This window comes from Perognathus longimembris, chromosome 16, assembly GCF_023159225.1.
Source record: "Perognathus longimembris pacificus isolate PPM17 chromosome 16, ASM2315922v1, whole genome shotgun sequence".
NCBI lineage: Eukaryota > Metazoa > Chordata > Mammalia > Rodentia > Heteromyidae > Perognathus > Perognathus longimembris.
The window spans coordinates 55,280,988-55,303,516 of record NC_063176.1 but is presented as its reverse complement, the minus strand read 5'-3'; the positions used below and the strand labels follow the sequence as shown (position 1 = coordinate 55,303,516).

The 22,529-nt window shown below is 64.3% G+C and overlaps 2 protein-coding genes across 2 annotated transcripts in view; one reads left to right on the top strand and one right to left on the bottom strand.

Annotated features, from left to right (window-relative positions):
* Stx18 (syntaxin 18) overlaps nucleotides 1–16,504 on the top strand; it is a 68,899-nt gene extending 52,395 nt beyond the window's left edge. Inside the window, 10 exon segments of the mRNA XM_048363950.1 lie at nucleotides 740–855; nucleotides 2,407–2,484; nucleotides 2,644–2,710; nucleotides 8,083–8,186; nucleotides 9,492–9,580; nucleotides 13,715–13,773; nucleotides 14,788–14,803; nucleotides 14,805–14,858; nucleotides 15,300–15,380; nucleotides 15,969–16,504. Of these exon segments, the coding sequence (XP_048219907.1) occupies nucleotides 740–855; nucleotides 2,407–2,484; nucleotides 2,644–2,710; nucleotides 8,083–8,186; nucleotides 9,492–9,580; nucleotides 13,715–13,773; nucleotides 14,788–14,803; nucleotides 14,805–14,858; nucleotides 15,300–15,380; nucleotides 15,969–16,064 (760 nt within the window). The 3' untranslated portion in view covers nucleotides 16,065–16,504.
* A 1,141-nt stretch (nucleotides 16,505–17,645) lies between these two features.
* Nucleotides 17,646–22,529, bottom strand: part of Nsg1 (neuronal vesicle trafficking associated 1) — a 21,765-nt gene continuing 16,881 nt past the window's right edge. Inside the window, 3 exon segments of the mRNA XM_048364383.1 lie at nucleotides 17,646–17,981; nucleotides 17,983–18,024; nucleotides 18,026–18,040. Coding sequence (XP_048220340.1) covers nucleotides 17,838–17,981; nucleotides 17,983–18,024; nucleotides 18,026–18,040 — 201 coding nt within the window. The 3' untranslated portion in view covers nucleotides 17,646–17,837.

Here is a 22,529-nt window from a genome sequence, read left to right as displayed (position 1 = left end):
CACCGTTTCACACGGTGGTCATGAGGGGCCTCGTGGAGGGGTGACAGTGGATAAGCACATAAAAGAAGTAAGATACGTGGGGAAAGAACATGCCAGAAGGAAGAGACAGCCACAAGGCAGAGGGCTGGCCTGAGTGGCAGGTGTGAGGAACAGAGGAGGCAGGTGTGCAAAGATGACCCCAGAGAAGCCGAGAGCACCAGGTCTCTGAGCTCCTTAGAAGAATCTAGTAGTTCTGGTGGGGACCTGGCCATCCAGGTCCCAAATTCCTGGAAGTAATCACTCTTGCCATTCTGGTGATTGTAGGGTAGTTTCACTTCAGATCAGATAATATAAATTTGTTTCCAAAGGCTTTTTTGTTGTTGTTGCGAGTAGTAAAGATTGCTTGTCGTCATGGAAAAATAACATCCCAAACCCGTTTCTCACATGTATTTCAAGAACCCCAAATCCTCTCCTGCACCGTCTCCAGACAGCACCCGGATTGGACCCACTGCTCCCGGCGGTCTAGCCAGCAGCCTTAGGGTTCCCCGAGAGCGCAGGCCCGGCCCGGTGCACTGGCTGGTCCGGAGGCTCTCCCTCACATCTTCCCCCCCAGCTCTCCAGATCCTTCTCCCTCCGTGTGCTTGGCTGGCTCAAGCCGGTCAAGTCTCAGCTTACATGGCACTTACATGGATCAGGGAGCTGCCTCGGCTATGTGGTCACTGGCTGCAGCCCTTCCGTGTGCTTCCTGTCTCTTTTTCAGCCACGTCCTGTCTGGATACGGGAGGATGACAGACACGGAGCGAGACCAGATAGACCAGGATGCCCAGATATTCATGAGGACCTGCTCGGAAGCGATCCACCAGCTCCGCGCCGAAGGTGAGGTGCTCCAAGAGGCGCGCGCGCACGCACCCTGAGCGTGGCGAGTTCTAGACGCGGCCCCCTCCTCCCTTCTGTTGAGATCCAAAGTTTAAAACTTTAAATCCTTCCTTTCAAAGTCATGAGTAGATTGTCATCCATGTTAAACAAACGGGAGGAGAGAGGGGGAAGGAGCTCTCCAGACAGAACCAGAAATAGACCAAGAGACCTCAGTCAGAAAATGAATAGCATGTGTGCAAGTAGTTCTTACCTTTAAACAGTGCCAGTTCAGCCTGTCAGTTTGGTTAATAGTTTTACAGCGCACCCTGATCAGTGTCAGGTAATGATCAGATCTACTTCTTGGGGCTGTTATAAGGATTTTTGTTAAATTCCCTAGCGCTTAGAACCATACCTCTCGCTCGGAGACTGTGACTGTCACCCTTTCATTGCGTTCTCATCAAGGCCCTGGGTTGTCTTCCCACATCCTGCCTCCTCCTGGTGCTTCTCTGATAGGCCTGGGCAGGTCGAGGATATAAAATACTGCAAAGGTCCAAGTTTCCAGAGCTCTGGGGACATGGCTCGCTCAAGTAGTAGAAAGCCGGCCTAGCAAGCATAAGACCCTGAGTTCAAACCTAAATGCTGACCAAAAAAAACATTGGTAGCTCTCTTACCAGAAATAAAGAGGAAAAGACTTTAGGCCTGACAAGCTTTTTTGTGTGTGTTTACCAGTCCCTGGGCTTGAAATCAGGACCTAGGCATTGTCCCTGAGCTTATTGTGCTCAAAGCTAGCACTCTACCACTGAAGCCGCAGATCCGCTTCCATTTTGTTTATTTTTTTTGTACCTGTACTGAGGTCCTGTACTCAGTGCCTGGGCACTGCCCCTTAGCTTTTCACTCAAAGCTGGTGCTCTACCACGTGAGCCACACCTCCCCTTCTGGCTTTTTCTGGTCAGTTGGCGATTAGAGTCTCATGGGTTTTCCTTCCAGAGCTGGCTTCAAACCTTGATCATCAGATCTCAGCCTCCTGAGTAGCTTAGGATGACAGGTGTCCAGGTCTGACAAGTCTTTTTTTTTTTTTTAACCATCCTTCTATAGGCTGGTGTCATGGAATGTTCCTGCAGGGGGACAGGCCAGCTTGACCCAGTGTCTTGGAGACTGGGATGTGATTGGCCACAGGGAGGGGCAGGGACACTCCAGGCCTGGGCCGGGGAAGCCAGCGGCTGCGCTTGATTTAAGCCTGTACTCTTGTTACTGGAAGGTCAGTGTGAGCCTGGATTCCATTAATACAGCCAGGGTCCCCACTCGAGAAGGGCCTGCGCCGCAGAACGCCCCCTAAGTGCTGCAGTAAACCATCAATTATCTGACTACAGTTTCCTCTCGTTTAATCTTTCACGCTGGTAAAACCTAATAAATCTTACTCTTAAAAATGCAGTTTCGTGTGACACAAGACTTGTTTTATTGCCGTGTTTTTAAAACTCCGTCCTCTAAGGCCCCCGCTGGAAGGCAGCGGATGAGCGAGCCGCCCTTGAGGATGACTGAGTGCGAGACGTGCGTGTTGTCCTTCCCTTGCAGCCCACAAGGAGACCCATTCCCAGCAAGTGAGGGAGCACCGGACCGCCGTGCTGGACTTCGTCGAGGACTACCTAAAAAGTATTTCCAGTTCCCTTACGTGTCCGCTGGGGCTTCGCGTCAGAGACGCGACTCAGCATCTGGCTTTCCCAGCTGAAGACTGGTGTCTTGTCAGAGGTCCCGACCCCTGTGCCCGCGATGCCATTTTACACGGTCTCTGTTGTGGTATTTCTCCCACAGGAGTGTGCAAGCTCTACTCAGAACAAAGAGCCATCCGAGTTAAGCGAGTGGTGGATAAGAAGAGGCTGTAAGTGTGCCCGCCCGCCCGCCCGCGCTGCCCCGGGAGGGCGGCTCAGGTCCCCGGGGCACACGCCCCGTGCCCACACTGTCGGTGGATTTCTTCACAGAACGCCCTGGCCAGTGCTTACTGAGAGCGTGCTGTGTGCCAGGAGCTTTACCCTTAGCTCACGAGGTAGGTCCTGGCACACTCTCACCCACGAGCTCAGCTGAGGCTCGGCAGAGCGGGTACCTCAGCTCGGTCTCCCGGCCTGCACGAGCGGGCTGGAGCCCGGCCTGGGCCTCGGTCCGCGTTGCTTCTTAATGACGCTGTCGCTCACTCAGTCTATCCACGTATGGCATTACCTGGATTTTCCCTCAGCCTTGCCCCGCGCCATCCGTGCTACCTCTGAAGGGATTTCCCCGAGAGGTGAGCTGGGTTTGGTGAGCAGGTGCCCCGCCACGAGGCTTCCTGGGCCGCTGGCTGAGGAGCAGGGCTCGCCCCTTCCCCCCCCCCCCACCCCCGCCGTCTCTGTGTCGTGTAGGCGTGGTTGCGAGCGCCCTCTGCAGGTGTGGGCCCGGAAGCTGGGGCGGCGGGGGGGGGGGGGGGGCGAGGTGTGTGTCCAGGGCCACACATCCAGGAAGCAGCAGGGCCAGGACCAGTGTGCACCCAGCTACCGCTGTCCATCTCTGCTGTGGGCCGATGCAGGTGTCTGCAGCTGCAGCCCACTGGCCCGGCTGCCGGTGCGTACCGCGCCCGCACCGGGCTCTCCATCCTTTCCGACAAGTTTGGGAATAGTTGGCAATGCTTTTTCATGATGTAATGTTGGGGGTAGATTTTTTTTTTTTTAACTGTATCAGGGGTCCACTGCACAGCTCTCTGGCTCATTGGTTCTCTGGGAAGACTTACAGGACTTGGCACGTGGCTCTGTTCCTGGCTGTGGCTTTTCACACTGAACGAACACAAAGCAGGGCTGCAACGGGAAAGGAATACGAGTCCAGAGGACAGCGGCGGGCTGGCGGCCGGGGAGGCCGCGCCCAGCGGGTGGCACCAGGGCAGCTCAGTAGCAGCTGAGGGGGCTGGCTACTTAGGCACCTTGTAGTTGGCACGTACCAGCATTCCAGAACCCAACACTGAGCCACGTTCAGACCACGTGGTTTTGCGCACTAGCCGTGGGCAGTGCTCCTCCAGCTAGGACGGTACGAACACACCAAGTCCAAGTTCTCAGCCTGGAAGGCGGGCCCTTCTAGGCGGTCTGCGGCTTGCCACGGGAGCTCCTTCTAAACCCTTGCCAATGAACTAGGAATGCTGAAGGCCAGCACAGAGAAGCAGCCACGGAAATGAGTGAGGAGTGACCATGTTCCCCACCAGCATATAGTCATTACATAAGCTATCAGCAGACAGTTATTATGTAAACCAGTCTCTGTAATATTCATTACAGTGTTGTTATATAACAGTATTGGTCATATAAATAGTTGATTCTTATATAAAGTAGGGTAGTTTGAAGAAGCAGTAGGTAAAGTCTGCCCTCAGGGAGGGGAGAGGCTGGTTGGTCTCTGTGTACTCAAGAAAAGGGAGCATCTTCATCAGAGAGTGCCAGCACTAGTGAGGTCAGTGTCGATTCAGAGAGAGAAAGGGGACGGCCAGGAGGCGTGGCAGTGCTCAGGGATCTGCTCTGCACGGGGACCGGGGACCGGGCTATTTGCATTGTGGCTCTGAAAGAAGCAGCAGCTTTGAAAGAGGCTTACTGTCTCCATGCCTTAGTTTCCTTGCCTGTACCGTGAGAACGTTAATGGAGTCCACCTTGCAGGGTGGCTGTGAGAACAAAATGGTAGTTTGCACTGTTAACTATCCCTAAGCACTTAGCATGTGCCAGGCACTGTGCTAATTTATTTAGTTTAACCCTTGTGACTTCTGTATTGATATTGCTAATACAAGGGAATGGGAGTCAGCAGACTGGGATCGGCAGCAGTGGGGTATGTGCAGGCTGTTGAAAGAAAACTCCCTGGGAGGTGGGCGAGGAGGGAGGGAGCAGAGCAGGCTGGGGAGGAGGGTGAGCGGGGGCCCCGGGTGGAGTGACCCGCGTTTGTCCAGGCAGGTCCAGCTGGACTAGTGATAGGAAGATGTGTTGAGATGGTAAGCTGGCCTTCGGGCACCCACGCCCCACACCCCACAGCCGGGAAGGCACGTGTCCCCAGTAAAGCAAGAAGAGAGAGAGACCTTTGTGGTCCCCGTTGTCGCAGAAGTGTCCACTTCAATACAAGTTACAGCCAGGTGGGAAGTGTTCTCATTTCAGCGGTAAAGTGTCTCCTCCTGCCAAATAAATAGCAGCGCTGTGCCAGTTACCTTGAGCCGAGGTCTTCTGGGAATAACTAACCCCTCACAGCGCGGCCCAGCCTTCTCCCGGTCTGGCCTCGCTCCTCACACCCACCCGTGCCCACCACGCCCAGGAGAGCCGGCATTCGAGGCCAGAGCAGCTGCACCGTGACGGCTGCGTGCCCGTCCGTCCCCAGGGCCGGCCCCCCGGCTGCACCCTGTGCGCGGACGGCTCTTTGGTGGAAAGAGATCTTCCTTCTCTCGAGCCTTAAGGAGTTTTAGCAGCCCGGTCAGCACCTGCTAGTGGGCAGCTGGGTGAGTATGGAGACGGCTTAGTCGTGGGGAGCGGCTTCTCCTCCGTGGGGCCCGGGCCGTGGTGGCTGAGTGGGTGCCTTTCCCCGAGTCCACCCTGCGACGGTCCACGCAGAAACACCTCCCTCCCGCCCTGTCTGTTTTTGTTTTTTGCCAGTCCTGGGCCTTGGATTCAGGGCCTGAGCACTGTCCCTGGCTTCCTTTTGCTCAAGGCTAGCACCCTGCCACTTGAGCCACAGCGCCACTTCTAGTAGTTTTCTATATATGTGGCGCTGGGGTATCGAACCCAGGGCTTCATGTATACAAGGCGAGCAGTCTTGCCACTAGGCCGTATCCCCAGCCCTCCTGCCCTGTCTGTATGAGGTTGCAAAGAGGCTGTCCTGTGTATTTTGATTCAAAACAAGAAAAACAATTCTCTTTTTGTCATTTTTAAATTTTAAATAGAGGTTTTTCAAGTGAGAGGCCTGTAAACAGATGTTGGCCGGGTGGAAGCGGTGTTGATTTCCGTTACGAAGCGCTCAGCTTTCAGGTAGACAATCAGTTTAAATAAATCATGGGGCATAAACAGGTCTTTCTGATGACTTTTTTTAAATTGCTTTTTCCCCCAGATTGCCTCCACGTAGCTCACTTGTAATTTCCCTGAAGCTTTCCGTAGACGTTCTGTCTATAATTAGAATCTGGTTTTATGACTTTCAAAATGCTCAACGTTGTCTTCTGCTGCTGCTTTGCAGCTTTCATTTTAAATTGAAAATGGGTACATTGGTGTACCCCGGACGCAGATGGCCATGGTGGGAAGAGCCCTTATCCAGAAGTCAGCTAAGCCCTCCCCTCCCCGGGTCCTGAAGCGGAAGTGCAGGGTGGGGCCTGGCGTTCCCAGGGTGACTACGTCAGGAGAGCAGGCGGCCAGCAAGGAGGGTTGTCTCCTGTCGGCTGCGAGGGCTGAGGCCAACAGTGGTCCTCATGGTTGTCTTCTGGCTCTATGGGTCGTGGAGAAGTCAGCGTGGTTGGCAGTGTTACGCGTCCCTGCGAAACCCCTGCATGCATTTCTGCTCACCTGGAAACAGCGATAGCCCAAGAGCGACAGCCATACCAACTTCCCGTTTCAGCTTTGAGAGCCAGGCTTCTCCGGGAAAGGGCAGAGCCAGGGGGCGTGGGAAGGCGTCCGAACGTTAGAGGAACACATTGAAAGGGCACGCGCGGCCGCCAGCGTGGAGGGGGCTCCGCCGGCCAAAGGAGACTAGAGTGAAAAGTAAATGGTGATCAGTGGCCGGTCGTGACCCATCACATCAAGTGGGCCTGCAGGTCTCTCTCTGGATGAGAGTAAATGAGTGAACAAAGTTAAGAGTCTGAAAGAGTCACAAATGGCACTCAGCCTGATAGGATGGCCCGGGAGGGACCTCCACAATGTCCCCTGACAGCGCAGCCTGAATCCAGCCCCAGGGACGCAGCAGCCTCCTCTCGGGGCGTCCTGCGCAATGACTGGCGCGTCGCTGTGCTCTCCAGGCCAGGCTGAGGGAATTGGTCCAGGCGTGTGGACCGTTTTGTTACGAAGGGTGTATTTTGCAATAGCTGTTGGGAGTGGAGAGGGGTCTCAGGTGAGGATGGAGTCTCACTATTTGATGAGTATCTCCTGGTTTTTGTAGTTGCACTCCAGTTAGACCAGAGTGTCCTCTTTTAAAGGGGGGAGTATACTAACTGTTCATAGACGAAGGGGCATCAGACTGACAGATTATTCTCTAAAGGGTTCTTTGTACTGTACTGCAAACTTGTCTGTGATTGCCTCGTAAAAATTTACAAGGTGCTATTTCAGACCTAGTAGAATGGCTGGATTTAAACAACAAATGACAGAGGATGTAGAGTCACCGTGTTATTTGTCACTGACAAATATCTGAGATGATTGACTGAAAGCAGGAAAGGTTTCTGGCTTGTGGCCCCGTTGCTCTGGGTGGTGCTGTGTATCCTGATGCAGGAGGCCTGTCCTCACTGCAGCTGGGAAACGGGAAGAAGGATGCCACAGGGTGCCTTGACCTAAGGCCCTTCCACCGGGCCCCGCCCCCTGGAGGCCCCGCCCCCTCCCAGTGGGTGGCAGAGCCGGGCCCTGGCAGCACATGGCCTTCGGGAGACCCTTCCCCAGCCCTGGCAGACACTGAAGGCCAGGCACCGATCTGGGATCCAGGCCAAGCCGCAAACCCACTCACTGAGGCACCGGCCTGTCCACACAGAAGGTGCTGCCGCCAAGCAAGCCAGGCCGAGCAGCTGGCAGAGGAACTTCCGGAACTTGAGGAGGGAACACATGGGCGCAGGGTTCCTGGGCTCCTAAAAACAGCTGTGCTAGGTATCTGCTGAAGACTCGTACTTCTGGTTCAGCTGTTAGTACGTCTAGTGCTTGTGAGTGTACACGCACATAGGGCGGATCTTTTCTCATTAGTGTAACGCTGACGACTGGAAAGGCTTAGATCCGCCTCCTGGGTTTGTGCAAGGCAGGCCGACAGCCCTCCTTCCCCACACGCCGAGTGCGGCGTCCACTTCCGCTGGCGGCAGCCCCTCCCCCGGGGCTTGGAAGGCAGAGGGTGGTGGTCCCTGGACCCCCTGCAGGCAGCGGCACCCCCACGTTGCCCCGAGTGCCCCTTGGACGGGTGTCCGGAGGGCCGGCGCGCTCCCCAGCAAGTGGATACCGGGCCGAAGGACAGGGGCCCCCTCAGCACCCCCTCCCCGTGTTGTCAGAAGAGAAACCTGTTTCGTGAGGAAATTAGATAACCGTTACCTGTTTTCAGGTCAAAGCTGGAACCAGAGCCAAGTACAAAGACGAGGGAGTCCACGCCTCCTGGGAAAGTCACGCAGGAGTCTGAAGAAAAGCCCGCCGCTGAGGAACAGCCAGGTGCGAAGGCATTTCCTCCCGTGCCCCGGCGAGAGTGCACATGAGAGCCTGGCGTCGCGCGGCACGCTTGCAATCCCAGCACTCAGGGGCAGGGGCGGAGGGGTCACTCGTGTTAGGCCAGCCTGGGCTACGTAGTGAGCTCCAGAACCATATATATATATATATATCTACGTAGTGAGCTCCAGAACCATATATATATATATATATATATATACATATATACAAGATCAGAACAAAGCAGGACGCGGTCCCAGGCCAATGGTGGCGGGCGGTGGTCACCCAGCGCGGGGAGGGGGGCGGTGGGGGGGTGCGGGCCATCCCTGCCGGGCGGGAGGAGCCAGCTGGGGGGCCCTGTGCCCTGGCAGATGGGGTCGGGAGCCGTGACGAGGAGGCCGTGCGGGGGCTCCATGCCGAAGGGTCTCGGGGGGGCCTGGTGCCCCCACCACACAGCCCTCTGCGGGCGGCAGCACCCTGCCTGCGTGGAGCCGCGGCCTCAGCCTTCCCCGCCAGCGCCGGTGACACACACACACACACACACACACACACACACACGGAGCGCCCCGAGCAGCCCCCCCCCCCCCCCCCCCCCGCGAGAAGCCAGCCCTGCGCTGCACGCGCCCCTGCCTGGGGAACCAGCCCAAGGCGAGAGGCTGTGGGCAGCGGGCCCAGGGGTCATTCGCACAGGGGTTTGGTTCTGAGGCCCGAGTTAGACAAACCCATTCATTCCCTGCATTCACTCACTCATTCATTCATTCATTCATTCATTGGGGTCAGTTGTAGGCTTGACCTCGGGGTCTATAAGAGTGGTGTCCCTTCGCTTCCCTCTTTCTGTTTTACTCCATTTTCCTCTGGCAGCCTGAGTCACGGGCTGGGCGGGAGCGTTCCGCGCGGCTCTGCCGCGGCCCTAGGCGGATGGCAGCCGCTGCCTGTTTTAAACCCGACAGCACTGTTTGGGTCACCGGCTCCTCTAGTCGATAGCAGCTTCGAGCATGGCCTTGGTTGCTGCCGACCTGTTCATGTCTGCTGTTAGAGCTCCTCCCTCAGAATCCTGCCCCGCCCGCACGCGTCCCTCCTGTGCTCATTTGTAATTTGCCCCCCACACCCCTCCCCATCCCCCCCCCCGTCCCTCTCCTGTGTCACTGTGGGAAGATCCTGTTGGCAGCGGCTGCCCTCGATCCACCAGACAGTTGTGACCTCGCCACGCGGCCCCGTTCCCGTCCCGTCTTTGCCGTGCCGGTGTCCCGAGCCACGCCGTTGTAAAGCGGAGCGTTTGGCCTTGTATCAGCTACCGCTTTGTGTTCACAGAGAAGCTCCTGCCGGAAGCACAGCCCGAGGTGGGGGCCTGGGGCGACGGCAAGGGTGAAGACGAACTGTCCCCGGAGGAAATACAGATGGTAATGCTGCCCCCTGCCCCCGTCTCTCCCCCCCTCTGTCCTGAGATGCTCTCGAGCGGGGGGGGGGGGGGGGTCACGTCGAATGCCCTTGTCCTGATTTTCATGTGGAATTTTAAAACATACCTGGGCTTTACATACGCTTACTGGCTCGATTGCCCAATCCCTAATAGGCTCTTCATGCGTTTCAAATTTTCAGCAGCATAATTAAACCAGAGATTGCCTTGGGATAATTTTACTAATAATAGATGTCTCCACCAGCCGTAAAATGGCCTTCTAGGTTAAACGGGTCTTTAAGAATTGCCAAGGGGGGGGTCATCGTGTGCGTTAGGGAGATAAGAAGGTCGACGGCGGCCAGACTGGGACGCGAGGGGCCTCCGCCGCCTGACGGGCCTCCCCTCGCCTGACGGGCCTCCCCTCGCCTGACGGGCCTCCTCCGCCTGACGGGCCTCCGCCGCCTGACAGGCCTCCCCTCGCCTGACGGGCCTCCGCCGCCTGACGGGCCTCCCCTCGCCTGACGGGCCTCCCCTCGCCTGACGGGCCTCCTCCGCCTGACGGGCCTCTGCCGCCTGACGGGCCTCCCCTCGCCTGACGGGCCTCCCCTCGCCTGACGGGCCTCCTCCGCCTGACGGGCCTCCCCTCGCCTGACGGGCCTCCTCCGCCTGACGGGCCTCCCCTCGCCTGACGGGCCTCCCCTCGCCTGACGGGCCTCTGCCGCCTGACGGGCCTCTGCCGCCTGACGGGCCTCCCCTCGCCTGACGGGCCTCCCCTCGCCTGACGGGCCTCCTCCGCCTGACGGGCCTCCCCTCGCCTGACGGGCCTCCTCCGCCTGACGGGCCTCCCCTCGCCTGACGGGCCTCCCCTCGCCTGACGGGCCTCCTCCGCCTGACGGGCCTCCCCTCGCCTGACGGGCCTCCCCTCGCCTGACGGGCCTCTGCCGCCTGACGGGCCTCTGCCGCCTGACGGGCCTCCCCTCGCCTGACGGGCCTCCCCTCGCCTGACGGGCCTCCTCCGCCTGACGGGCCTCCCCTCGCCTGACGGGCCTCCTCCGCCTGACGGGCCTCCCCTCGCCTGACGGGCCTCCCCTCGCCTGACGGGCCTCCCCTCGCCTGACGGGCCTCCCGCCGCCTGACGGGCCTCCCCTCGCCTGACGGGCCTCCCCTCGCCTGACGGCTCGTCCCCAGCAGCCGCCGGCCGGCCCTCGTCCCCTCTGCTTGGGTCCGGCAGGCGGCCTGCCAGCTCGCTTCCAGCAGTCGTGCGGCTTCTGGGGACATCAGGGTGACCCTGGACATGGGGGCTCCGGTACGTGAACGAGGTTCCCCGCGCTGTTCCCCGCGGCACGCCTCCTCGAGGCCGGGCCTGCCGAAGGACAGCCTGGCCCTGCGCCGCGCCGCCCAGCGGAGGAGCTTTGTGGTTCTCACCGGCGCCGGGGGACAAAGACCCAAGGCCCCTCCCTGCTCACGCGGGGTCCCCAGCCCCAGCGCTGCCCGACAGCGACGGCCGCCGCCAGCCTGGAGCTGCTCGGCCCCCGGCCCCCCGTGCCGGCTCCCCCCAGGCCCTCGCCGCCCCCAAGTGGCGCCCTGAGCTCCGGGAGCCCGGGCAGTGTCCGCGGCCGCCCGTCGCGCGGGTGCCCTTCCACGGCGCGTGTGACCGCCGCGGGTCTCAAATGGCAGAGCAGCAGCTCCCGAGGGGTTCTCCGTGTGGCGTTAGCTCACTTACGCCGGCGCCCCCGCCGTGTGCCAGAGCTCCGGAGCCTGGTAACCGGGAGGGGGGGACGCTGGCCCCGGGGGCACGAGGGCGGCCCCGCGCCCGGCCCCACGCTGCCGCTCCTCCGCCGTCCCCGCCTCTCACGTGCCCGCGGAGTGCGGTTGCACCGGACCAGGGAAGGCACCCGGGCCACGGGGAGGACGGGGCGCGCGCTGCCCGCAGCGGGGGGGGGGGGGGGGGGGCGCGGCGGCTGGCGTGGGGTCTCACAGGATCGGCCCCGCGCCGTCCTCGCCTCGCCTGGGAGCGGGCGCCCGTCCACCTCCCGGCCCTGGTCCCGCGACCTCAAAGCCTCGCGGGGCGCCGGCCGCGCTGCCGCTGCGTGGCCCTGAGCGCGGAGCCGACGTTAGTCCGTACCAGACAGCTAAGGAAGGGGGCCCCCCCCGTCCTCTCCACCCCTGTGCACCCCGCCTCCTGAGCACGGGCTCCAGGAGAAGGAAGCCCTGGGCCTGGCGTCCTCGGGCAGGTGGGGGGGGGGGCCGGAGCCCTCTAGGACGGGAAGGGGGAGGGAGGCACCGAAGATGGGCAGGTGGGGGTGCGGTCAAGTGGCGTGCGCCCGTGGACCTGGAGGCAGGGATGTGGGGTGCCGTGGGGCCCAGGGCCCCTTGAGGGGCAGCACCGGAAGTGGAGGAGCCCGCAAGCGAGTTGAGAATGGCCGATCGCATTCCCTTCTAATAGCCAAATAATGACAGGAGTTGCTTAAATCGTGCCTTTTTTTTTTAACCGGTTTGTAGAGAACGGTTTCACTAGTGGAAACGCGTTCTGGGCCCCCAAATGTCTCGGCGCTGCCACACTGCGAGGCCGTGGTGGCTGGTCGCAGGGACAAGGCCTGTCGTGAGGCACACAGTCTCACGCACGACGCGCACGTGGAAACAACTGGAGTGACTCAGCTCCTGCGCTCCGGCTCGCAGCCCTCCTGGGTCCCTACTCATGTCCCCGCTGTAGTGACAGAGGCAAGGAACATGCCCTGCCCCCAGCCACAGAGCAGGGCCCTCTGCAGAGAGACTCACGTCCCACCCTTTGGCCCAGGGCCACCCACGTGTCCCGCCACAACACCAGCCCTGCCACCAGCCAAGGGCCGGGTCCCCCCGGGACCTGGTCAGCGAGTGGGGCCAGGGAGGCTTCTTTCCCCTCTGTGGGGAGGGAGGCGCTCTCCACGAAGCCCCCGGCACTCCCGGTTCCCCAAGGCTGCTTCCTGGGGAGGGAGGAGGGCAGCCAGGACCTGCTCGCACACCGCCCTACGCCTCCACCAGGGGCCACTCCCGAGGGGACGGCGCCCCGCCACCGCCCGCTCCGTCAGGAGCCACCTGGAGCTCACGAACTGCCGCCGGACAGGTTCAGAGCCTGGATCGAAGAGGACAGGACCGTAGTTATCATTAGAAAGTCCAAAAAACAACAACACAAAAACCTGAGTCACACCTGAGGATCAGTGGGTGGACTCAGCGCCCAAGCCAAAGTAACTACAGGCCTCGGCCGCTGCTGTGTGGACAGTTGACGGCCGTGCGTTCACACACGGGATCTCCCGTCCCGACGGGCGGGGAGCGAGCCAGGCCGCTGCGTTAAGAGTGAGCCACGGGGCTGAGCACCGGCGCCCCTCCCTTTGTCGTTGAGAATTGTCAGGATGGAGCCGTGTGGGGAACGGAGCCAGCGGTGAGCCGGGCCCGCCCGAGGGCTCGGGAAGCTCGCGGGGCCTCGAACCCGCCTCTGCCAGGTCTGCGCCCACAGGGAGCGGTCCGCCTGGACCCTGTGAGCCGGGAGTGGGGGACACCCTCAGGTGGGGGTGGCTAGTGGACAGGTCGGGTGTCGAGCGGAGGCCTCGGGTCCGCGCCTCCCTCCCCCCCCCCCCCCCCAGTGCCAGGCGCGGAGCCTCCGTGCGGCGTTGGCAGCAGGGGTGAGCGCCCAGCCGGAGCCTCGGCCCCGCGTCCCCGGTGGCATCCCGGGGTATGTTTAGCGGATGCTCGGCCGCAGATAGACTGGGGAGGACTCGGCGCCCCGGAGCCGGCGGGGCCACGCGGGCGGAGGCGGAGGAAGCCCTGCGGCGGCCCGGGCCCCGAGCCACCGCGGGCGAGGCGGCCGTGGTAACCCTCAGACCTTGTCCTCGACGCTTTGGGGAGAGTAGCTCTGCCCAGGTAACTCCAGACCGCCCTCTACTCCCAGAGGGGCGTGTATGGGGCTCCCCCCCCCCCCCGGCCGGGCTGGCCCCGTCCCCTGCGCGGGTGCCGCCAGCAGACCCAGGCCGCAGCGGCGTGGCGTGCGGAGGCGGGCGGCTCCTCTGCCCAGGCCGGGGCAGGGACTCTGGGAGGCGGCAGGTCGCCTCTGGCCAGACCCCTGCCCGGCTCGGCGTGACAGCGCCCCGTGTCTGCTTCCTTACAGTTTGAGCAAGAAAACCAGCGGCTCATCGGAGAAATGAACAGCCTGTTCGACGAAGTGAGGTACGCCGGCGGGGCCTTTGCAAGAGCCGGGAACCCTTTTCACTGTGGTGTGGAGGCAGGGTGACCCGCGGGCATCGCTAGGCCACGTCCACGCACGTGGACAAAAGCACGCGGAGCCGCGCAGGGGAAGGCGGACGGGGATCTGAGTGGGAAGCCAGGTGCTTGCACAGCCTTGCTTGCCTGGAGAGCATGCTCCCCAGATAAGCTCCCAGTTCCGCCCCCCATCCTCTGGACCCTTTCCACGGACTGGGGGCCCCAGGAGGCTCTGGGCCTTTGACCCCCAGACATGGCCCATTGAGGCCTCTCTCAGTCCAGCCGAGCCTGCCCTGTGCCCATCTCTGGACCCACCTTGCCGTTTCTGTCCCCAGTCTGGAGCTGCCTCCTTTCCTCCCTGCTCCTTTCTCCTCCAGTTGGGAGGGCAGCCACAGTCCACCCCCAGCCCTCCCCCCACCCCCCCACCCCCCGCCCTACCGCCTTCCACCTGCCCCGATGTCTCTGCCTTGTGCTGGAGTCCCACTGCGCCCTCCTGGGCCTGCCCACCCCCCCCGGCCCCCCACGTGGCACCGAAATGTCTCCAGCCGGGCCGAGTGTCAGCCCCCAAGCCCAGAGGTGACCTTTGCGAGCGGGAGGGGTTTCCTGGCGGCGGGGAGCTGCCTTGAGGAGGCCGTAGGTCTTCTTCAGGTTGGGGCATCCGTGTGATCTCTTGGCTTTTGTTGCGAGGTGAGCAGGCGAGGCCCAGTGCTTGGCGGAGACTGCATGGTGTAGCATGGCTCTGTGCCCCATCCCCAGGGACCACTGTCCCTCCTCCCCCTTGAGGTCCGTTTCCACCCGGTGCAGGGCCTGGGACCGAGCCTGCACACGGGAAGGCGGCGTCTGTGGAGCGGGTTCCCCCCGCGCCCCACCCGCTTCCCTCCTGCCCGGCCCGCCAGGACACGCGTCCCCTAGAGACCTGGGACACGGCTAGCCAAGGGCCCATACCGACCGCGTAACCTATCGATTCTTCTCTTAATGAAGGCAAATCGAGGGGAGAAGTGGTTGAAATTTCCAGACTCCAAGAGATTTTCACCGAAAAGGTGTTGCAACAGGTAAGCAAAGCCGAAAGCCACGGGAGTTGTAAGTTTCGGCTTAACAAGGACACCTCTCTCCCGAAGGCGTCTGGTCCGCAGACGGGAGCAGAAGCCGGCGCCCGAGTTCAGGCGGAGGCAAACAGTGGGACCGGGGGACCACCCCCCTTCTCTAAAACGGGGTGACCCCGCAGGCTTGCTGTAGGGTCCAGGGGCGCAGTGCAGGCGGCAGTGTTAGGGGGCTCCGCACCGTCCGCTCTCCTGCCCCCGTCTCTGAGAGCTTGTGTCTCTGCCACCCGCCCATGTGGAAGGGGCCGCTCGGCAGAGCCAAGTGAAGTCGGTTGACTTCTCAGAGCCTCGTCCCCCTTCACAGAGCCGGGGTGCTGTGGGGCCCACGGGCTCTCGTAGGCAGCAACCGCTGCCTGTGGAGACAGGCGCTGCTCTACCCCCTTCCTTCCACAGGAAGCCGAGATCGACAGCATCCATCAGCTTGTGGTCGGGGCCACTGAGAACATCAAGGAGGGCAATGAGGACATCCGGGAGGTGGGTGCTCCCCTTTCCTGGGGGGGTATGGGGGGGTTCCGGGCCCCTAGGCAGGCGTGGAGGAGGGGTGCTCCCGGGTTCTGGGTGCTCCTAGGCCCGAGCAAGAGCAGTCCCGCTGGCAGGGCTGCCACAACCCGATGGGGCGGACCCCGGCTCAGCCCCGCAAGTGTGTGGCTATGGGGTAGCAGGCCGGCCACGCCGGGCATGCGTGTCTGCACGAGTGTCCAGCCGCCGCCTCCGGGCAGCTTGGGGGGGGGGGGGTGGCTCCCTGCACTGCACGGAGCAGGGTGCTGAGGGCCCTGGCGGGCGGCGGGCTGTGGAAGGCACCAGCCGCCCCCCCCCAGCCTTGCACTCTAGGATGGACTCTGCGTGTGTGGGGGGAAGGGCCTACGCGAGACCCGCAGGTGACAGGAGTCCCGCCCGTTGGTCCCCGCTGGGGCTCTAGCCCCATTCTGGCTTCCCTTGGTGACTGGGACACCCGCTCAAGGGGGCAAGAGCAGCTCTGTGGCCCCGGGGGGAGGGCGGGGGGGACATTGCAGAGCTTTGAAACGCAGCCCTGCGGACGCCCATCCCTCCCCTGCCCGCCAGGCCATCAAGAACAACGCGGGCTTCCGGGTGTGGATCCTCTTCTTCCTGGTCATGTGCTCCTTCTCGCTGCTCTTCCTCGACTGGTACGACAGCTAGCGGGCGGCGGCCGAGGCTGCCCACCCGCCCCGCCCTACACCGCCTCGCCCCGCAGACACGGCTGGCGCCGGCAGGGCTTGGCACCAGGGCACGGCCGCGCGGTGGTGATGGCGCCGCGGGAGGGCTGGGAGGACCAGAACTGCGCGGAAGGGACGCCAAGGAAGGAACCTGCCAGAAGCTGGGCGTGGGGGGGGGGGCACCGGACTGGAGCCCGTGTGCAGATGCAGGGCGAGGTGGCCGGCGGGCGCCCCCTGCCGGGGTCACGGGCCCTGTGCTCGCCCCGGAGTTCTCCAGCCCTCCCCATCCCAGGGGCCTCGAGCCCGACCCCGGCTGCCGCTCATCCCCCCCCCCACCCCCCCCAGGGCTTCTCGCCTGCCGAGCCCCGGGTCCCGGTGCCCGGGAAGAGCCCACGCTTGCCTGTGGGCATAATAAACGTGACTGCAGCCGCGGCCGCGTGCTGGGTTTGTCTGCACTGAGGCTGGGGGGGGGGCCCGGCCCGCCCCGGCTGCCGCGCCCAGCGTGGGAATGCAGGGCGCGCCGGGTCCAAGGGGCCCCCGAGGCGCTGTGCCCCGCCGTCGGCAACCCAGAGCAGGCGGCGTGCGGACCGCGGCCGGGAGCCGTGACGCCCCGTGACGCCCGCGGGCCCCGCGCGTGAGCAGACAGGGCGGGGGCGCCCAGAGGCCCCGGGCTCTTCATCTACACAGACGGAGGCGTGAGAAGTTACACGGGGACAGACAGAGTGACAGGGTGCACGCTGCTGAGACACGCACGGACTTGCCACGTGCGCGGGGCCACGCGCGGGGCACACGTGGTTGGCCGCCCTTCCCACCCTCCGCCGCCCAGGGCGGCTCCACCCCAGGGAAACCTCGCGACACGTCCCCCAGGGGGAATAACACGTCTGCGCACCGCTTTTCTCCGTTTAATTGTCGTACACACTTGCTTCGTCTGACCGGCAAATTTGTAAACATACACCTCAACGTCAGGATTCAGGCCGCCCAAACACGGTTTCTTAGAAAGGTTGTGGGTTGAAATGCTCTACTTGCAAGGTGCCACCCCGGCCCCCCTCCCCCCCCCCCCGCCCTCCTGCCGGCCCCCCCCCCCCCGCCCGCTCCTCGAGGGATCGCCTTCCCGCCCCGCCGCTCTGTGTTCCTAACGAGGGAACCGGGTGGCTTTTCCCCCCCTGCCGCCCGGCCCAGGTGACAGCCGCCCACGCCCAGTCCCGCCGCCCCGGCCGGTCTCAAGCCCACCCAGAGGCGCCAGAGATGGGGGGGGACCCAGAGACAGCACAGGGCAGCCTGGGAAGACCACGGCCTGGGGGCCTCGGGGTCGGCACCAGCGATGGGGGGCGGGGGGGGGCAGCCAGGCCGCTCTAGTTATGGCTATGGAGCAAGGTTTGCAAACAGCAAGGGAGCGTCTTTAAATTAGAAAAACCACAAAATGCGCGCACCATCTTTCGTCCAACCCCCGGCGTGTCTGGCGTCAATTTAGTTTGGAACAGCATCGAGTACGCGGCGGGGGGGGGGGGGGGGGCGGGGGGGCCGCCGGGCGGCGCGCTCTAAGCGGGGCGCGTGCGCTCTCGGCCTCACACCCGCGGGCGGGCGGCGGCAAGGGCTGGGTTTTTTTTTCTTTTTGCAAAGCAGCAGTAGCAAACAGAAGCGATTGCACCTTAAATGAGTAATCCTCTAAATTACTGGTAATTACGTCGAATGGAACGTCCCTCCGAGTCCCTCGGCTACCTGCGAGCGACACCCGGGAAAGAACCTCCCCGGCCGGCTAAGCCGACTTCTCGGCGGCCTCGGTCTCCTGCTCGGACAGCTTCTCCTCGGACAGGACGGACATCCAGGGCGACACGGCGCGGGTGATGCTCTGCTTCGCCAGGTTGTAGTGGTTGATGACGGTGTAGAACTTCTCCCGGGCGGCTCGAGTCCTGCTCCGCGTAGTAGCTCTCCAGGCCTTCCGGGGATGCACTGCGTGTTCTGCGAGACAGGGCGCAGCCGGCGTGGCTCGAGGCCGCTCCCCCGCCGACCCTCCCTCCCTCCCTCCCTCCCTACGCCAGCCCGGTGCCGCCAAGACCATGACCCCCCCCCCCCCCGGGCACGGGGGTTCCCCGGGGATGGGTTGGCAGGGCGGGCGGCCTGGAGCGAGGGGGGCTTCTTCCCGCCCCCCTCCTCAGCAGGCCAAGCTGGGAGGGGGGGGAGGGGGCCGCCATGCCGTCTCCCCACCACCGCCCTCCCACAGGAGCTCATCCCTCAGGACTGCCCGCCCCCACCCCCCCGGCTCTGTCGTGGAGAGAGGGCAGGTCCAGCCGCCCTGTGAGCGCACGCGTGAGGCTGGAGAGCCAAGGGGAGGCGGGGCGGGGGGCGGGGGCCCAGCCGGGGGACTCAGAGCCCCCCCAGGAAGCTGTCCCCTCTGGCTCCGCAGCACCTCCCCGAGAACACCAGCCTCTCAGACCAGCTCCTCCTCCGCCCCGGGGACCCAGTCCGTCTCCCAGTCCACCTGCCGTCACGCGGCCATTCAGACCTCCTCCCTCCTCCTCCCTCCACTCCCGGCTTCGCAGGTGCCCCCCCCCCCCCCGCCATCGGATCGGGATGGGGGATCCGCCACCACCCCTCCCCCCCCCCCCCCCCCGCTGCCTTCAAAGGTCCCCGTGTGACACTCCAGATGGCCGGGAGCTGCCTTGTCATCTCCTGCCCCCCCTGGGGCGCGGCTCCGCCTGCCTTCTCTCCACGGGTCGTCCCCCCCCAGGCCAGGCCCGGCCTGCCCCTTGGGCTCCCCCCCCCCACCTCGGATCCCCGTGGGGCACACGGGCTGCGCGGGCGGCTCTCCCTGCACGGGGGGGGGGGGGACACTCCCCCGGAGACCGGCCCTCGTTCCCTCCAAAACAACCCCCATGCACACCGCCCTGCACCTGCGTCCTGTCAGCCCTGACTCTCGGGGCGCATCCGGGGCGTTAAAGGCGGGGGTCTTCGGGATCCAGCACTGGGCACAGCCGGAGCTCCTGGCATGCGGGGGCCCCCCTGGGAGGTAACCCCACGAGGGCAGGGTGATGGCAGAGCGGAGGGCGAGCCGTGCCGACGCCCCACTCGGTATACGAGGGAGCGGCACTGGCGACTCCGGGTTACGCGGAGACCAGAGGCCAAGGGGCTTGGCGCGGGCTCAGAACCGGCGGGCTTCACTCAGACCTTCGCTGCGCCAGAGCCTGGGCGGAACCATTTGCCGTGGATGCTCTGGAGAGTTCTGAACCGCACACGCGGTAGAGAGGCCACGGGGCCTCGGCACGATGCACCCGCCCCCCGCCCCGCCCCCGGGCTTGCTCCCTGGCTCCCTTCGCCCTGTCTGTGCCCCCTCTGTGCCTCGCGTGAGCTCCGAGGCGGTGGCGCGGGGAAGAACGGGGCCCGTCCCCGCGTGGCGGCCTCTGCGGCGGGCCCCTGGACGCTCCAGCCCGCCTCCCGACCCCACGGGGCCCAGACGGCACCTTTCCCGGGACCCAGTCCGAGGGCTCAGGCCCTCCAGGCCGCCGCGCCCTCCGCCTGCAGGCCAGGCTCCCCACGTACACGGCGGGGCGAGCGCCACCCCTGCTCCAGGGCCCCAAGGGGAGGGTGGGGGGGGCGGTAAGAGGAACGGGGCTTACCTTGAGGACGAACCCATCGGGGCAGGCGCGGTCGTACTTGTACACCTTGTAGACCACCAGGAAGACGACGCAGGTGAGGAAGGCCAGGGCAAAGAGGACCAGCACCGAGACCTGGGGGCGCAGGCAGGGCTGTCAGGGAGGCCGGGAGGACAGACGGACGGACACACGTACGGGTGTGCCTGCGGGGCAACCTGAAGACCCCGGAAGAGGCGCCGGGTGCCCGGGGAGAGGGGCACTGGGGAGGAGGGGGTCGTGGGCCGCCACATCTGGGCCACCTCCACCTCAGATGGGTTGTTTCTGTATTCCAAGCCTCATTCGGAGAGCTCCGGGTGCAGACGTGCGTGCATGCGTGTGCGTGCGTGCGTGCGTGTGCGTGCGTGCGTGCGTGTGTAGAAGCCTTGGTGTTGAGACACAGCTCATGGGCGACTCCAGCGAGGCCACGAGCAGCCGGCCGTGGGGCCCAGCACCTGACCCAGACAACCTCGGGGGCCATGCTGCCCTCCCTGCCGGCAGCCGCTGGGACCCCCTCCTTCCTCCGGCCACATGGTGGAGCACGGGGGCGGGGGGGGGGGGCTCGGCCGCTTCCTGAGGCCAGCAGAGAAATCCACATGAGCTCATAGACGGACCCCCGAGCCCCCGCAGCCCCGGGAGCCTGGCCTGGTCCTCTGGAGACAGCGGGGCCTGTGGTTCTGTCTGCCAGAGGGGCACCAGGTCCTGGGGTAACACTGTAAATTAGAGGCGAGAGTGTCCCCCACTCCAGAATAAAGTTGCACCGAAGTCTCAGCCGAGGCGCCGATGACCACAGCCTTGTTGGGAACCGGGCTCTGTGACGCGGCGAGGGGATTCGAATGGCGCGGTCCAGCCAGACCCCCGAGAAGAGGGAACCGTGGGCAAAGACGCGTGGGGGGAGGGCCAGGCCCGCGGGGACCCGGGTCACCCACCACCAAGCGGCCCGAGGCAGCAGCAGCCCCCACCCCCCGAAACCGGAGGAGGCGGCCGCAAGATGCCTCCCTTCCCAAGGGTGCTGCCCCCCAGAACTGTAAAGAGAACACACGTGGAGTCCAGCACCCCCCCCGAGGCAGAGCCGGGGCGTCCCCGCCCCCCCCACCCCCACCGCCGTGCTTGCGGCGCCCAGCGGAGCGCCTCGTTCTCCATCTCGTCTCCGGTCAGACGGGAGGCGCGTCACGCCGACTGCACGGACCCACGGTGCCTTTAGGCTCAGGCTCCCCCTCCCGTGCCCCCCTCCCGTGCCCCCCTCCCGAGGGGCTCGGGCGGCCCGGCGGGGGGGATGCGAGAAGGTTCTCGGCCCAGACGAGGGCGCGGCCTGGGTGCCGGGTGCGAGGCGCGCGCCCCGCGGGGCGGAATCGGCGGCACCCACCCCCGCACGGGCCACGCACGGGGCACTGACGCCGCCGCGCTCCCGGGCCTGGAGTCTCCCCTCTTGCCAGGCACCCCCGGCCGGGAGGTTGGGGAACCCCTGCAGAATCCTGACACCCAGGATGCAGCATCGCACAGACGGGGTCCAAGCCCACCTGGGCCCCGCATCGCCAGGCGACCTTGAACCCCCTCCCCCGTGGCCTTTCCACTCGCAAAATGGGGGCAGCCAGGGCCGCCTGTGGAGACTGAGAGCCTGCAAACGGCAGAGCCGGCTGCTCCCTCTCCTCCCTTGACACGGGGGGAAGGGGGGTGTCATTACTGCTGACTATGGGGTATCCCCCCCCCAAAAAAAAATCAAGAAAAGATGAATCCTGACATCCCCACGTAATGCAACACTAAAGGCAGCCCATCCTGACACGCGTGTGCGCACGCACGCACGCACGCGCACAGGCACGCACACACGCACGCGCACAGGCACGCGGACCGCGCGAGGCTCGGGGCAGAGTGTGGCCACTCGCGCGCAGTTCACCCAGGCGGCCTGGAGCACCCCAGGGGATTGCCGGGGAGGGCGGGAGACCGGCGCGCCGGAAGCTCAAGGTCATTAAGACGGGAGCAGAAGAAACAAACCACCCACACGGTCACCGGTGACACGATGCCAAGGGACACCAGGCCGCCGCGGCCCCTGCGGGCTCCGAGGGCTAGACGGCCAGGCCTCGGGCTGGCCCTGCCCGGCTCACCTGGAAAGACACCCGGGGAGGGGGCGGGGGGGGAGGGTGACCTTGGGCTCCCTCCAGGCCCAGAGACACCAGGGACCGGGTGACAAGGGCGACCCGAGCTCCGCGGCCCAGCTCAGAGCTGCTCTCCATCCCCACGGCCGGACCTGGGCAGGATCCAGAGGCAGGAACCTTCCTGAACCCACCCCCCCCCCCATGCACCCTGGGTCTCCCACGACGGGGAGGGCTGCACTGAGGGGCTGCCCTGCACGGGGTGGGGGGGAGGGGGGCGGGCGAGGGCCCTGCGCGGCGGCGTCACCGTGTTGACGCAGGGGTCAGCTCCTTCTGAGCGCGGGTCACCTCCGAGGCATGCGATCGCCGCCCTGCCCTCCCTCGCCTTCCCCTCCGCCAGCTGTTACCTAGCAACCAGCCTGGCAACCGTGTCGCCAAGAGACGAATCCTCCCGTGACAGTCGCACGGTAACATCCCGAGAGACGCTTTGTCCCAGGGATGCCGTCGGGAGGAATCGAACGCGGAGGCTCGTGGACGGCACCCACGCGAGAGGATGGGACGCAGAGCGCGACGATTCCCACTCACAGACGGCGGGGGGCGGGGGGAGGGGAGGGGAGGGGACACGGCCACACGGAAGCCACCCGGTTCCCCCACAGGACGGCCGCCACGCCGCCAAGCCAACCCAACGGGCACCTGCGGCCCGGCTTCTGCGCCCCCCCCCCCCGCCGCCCT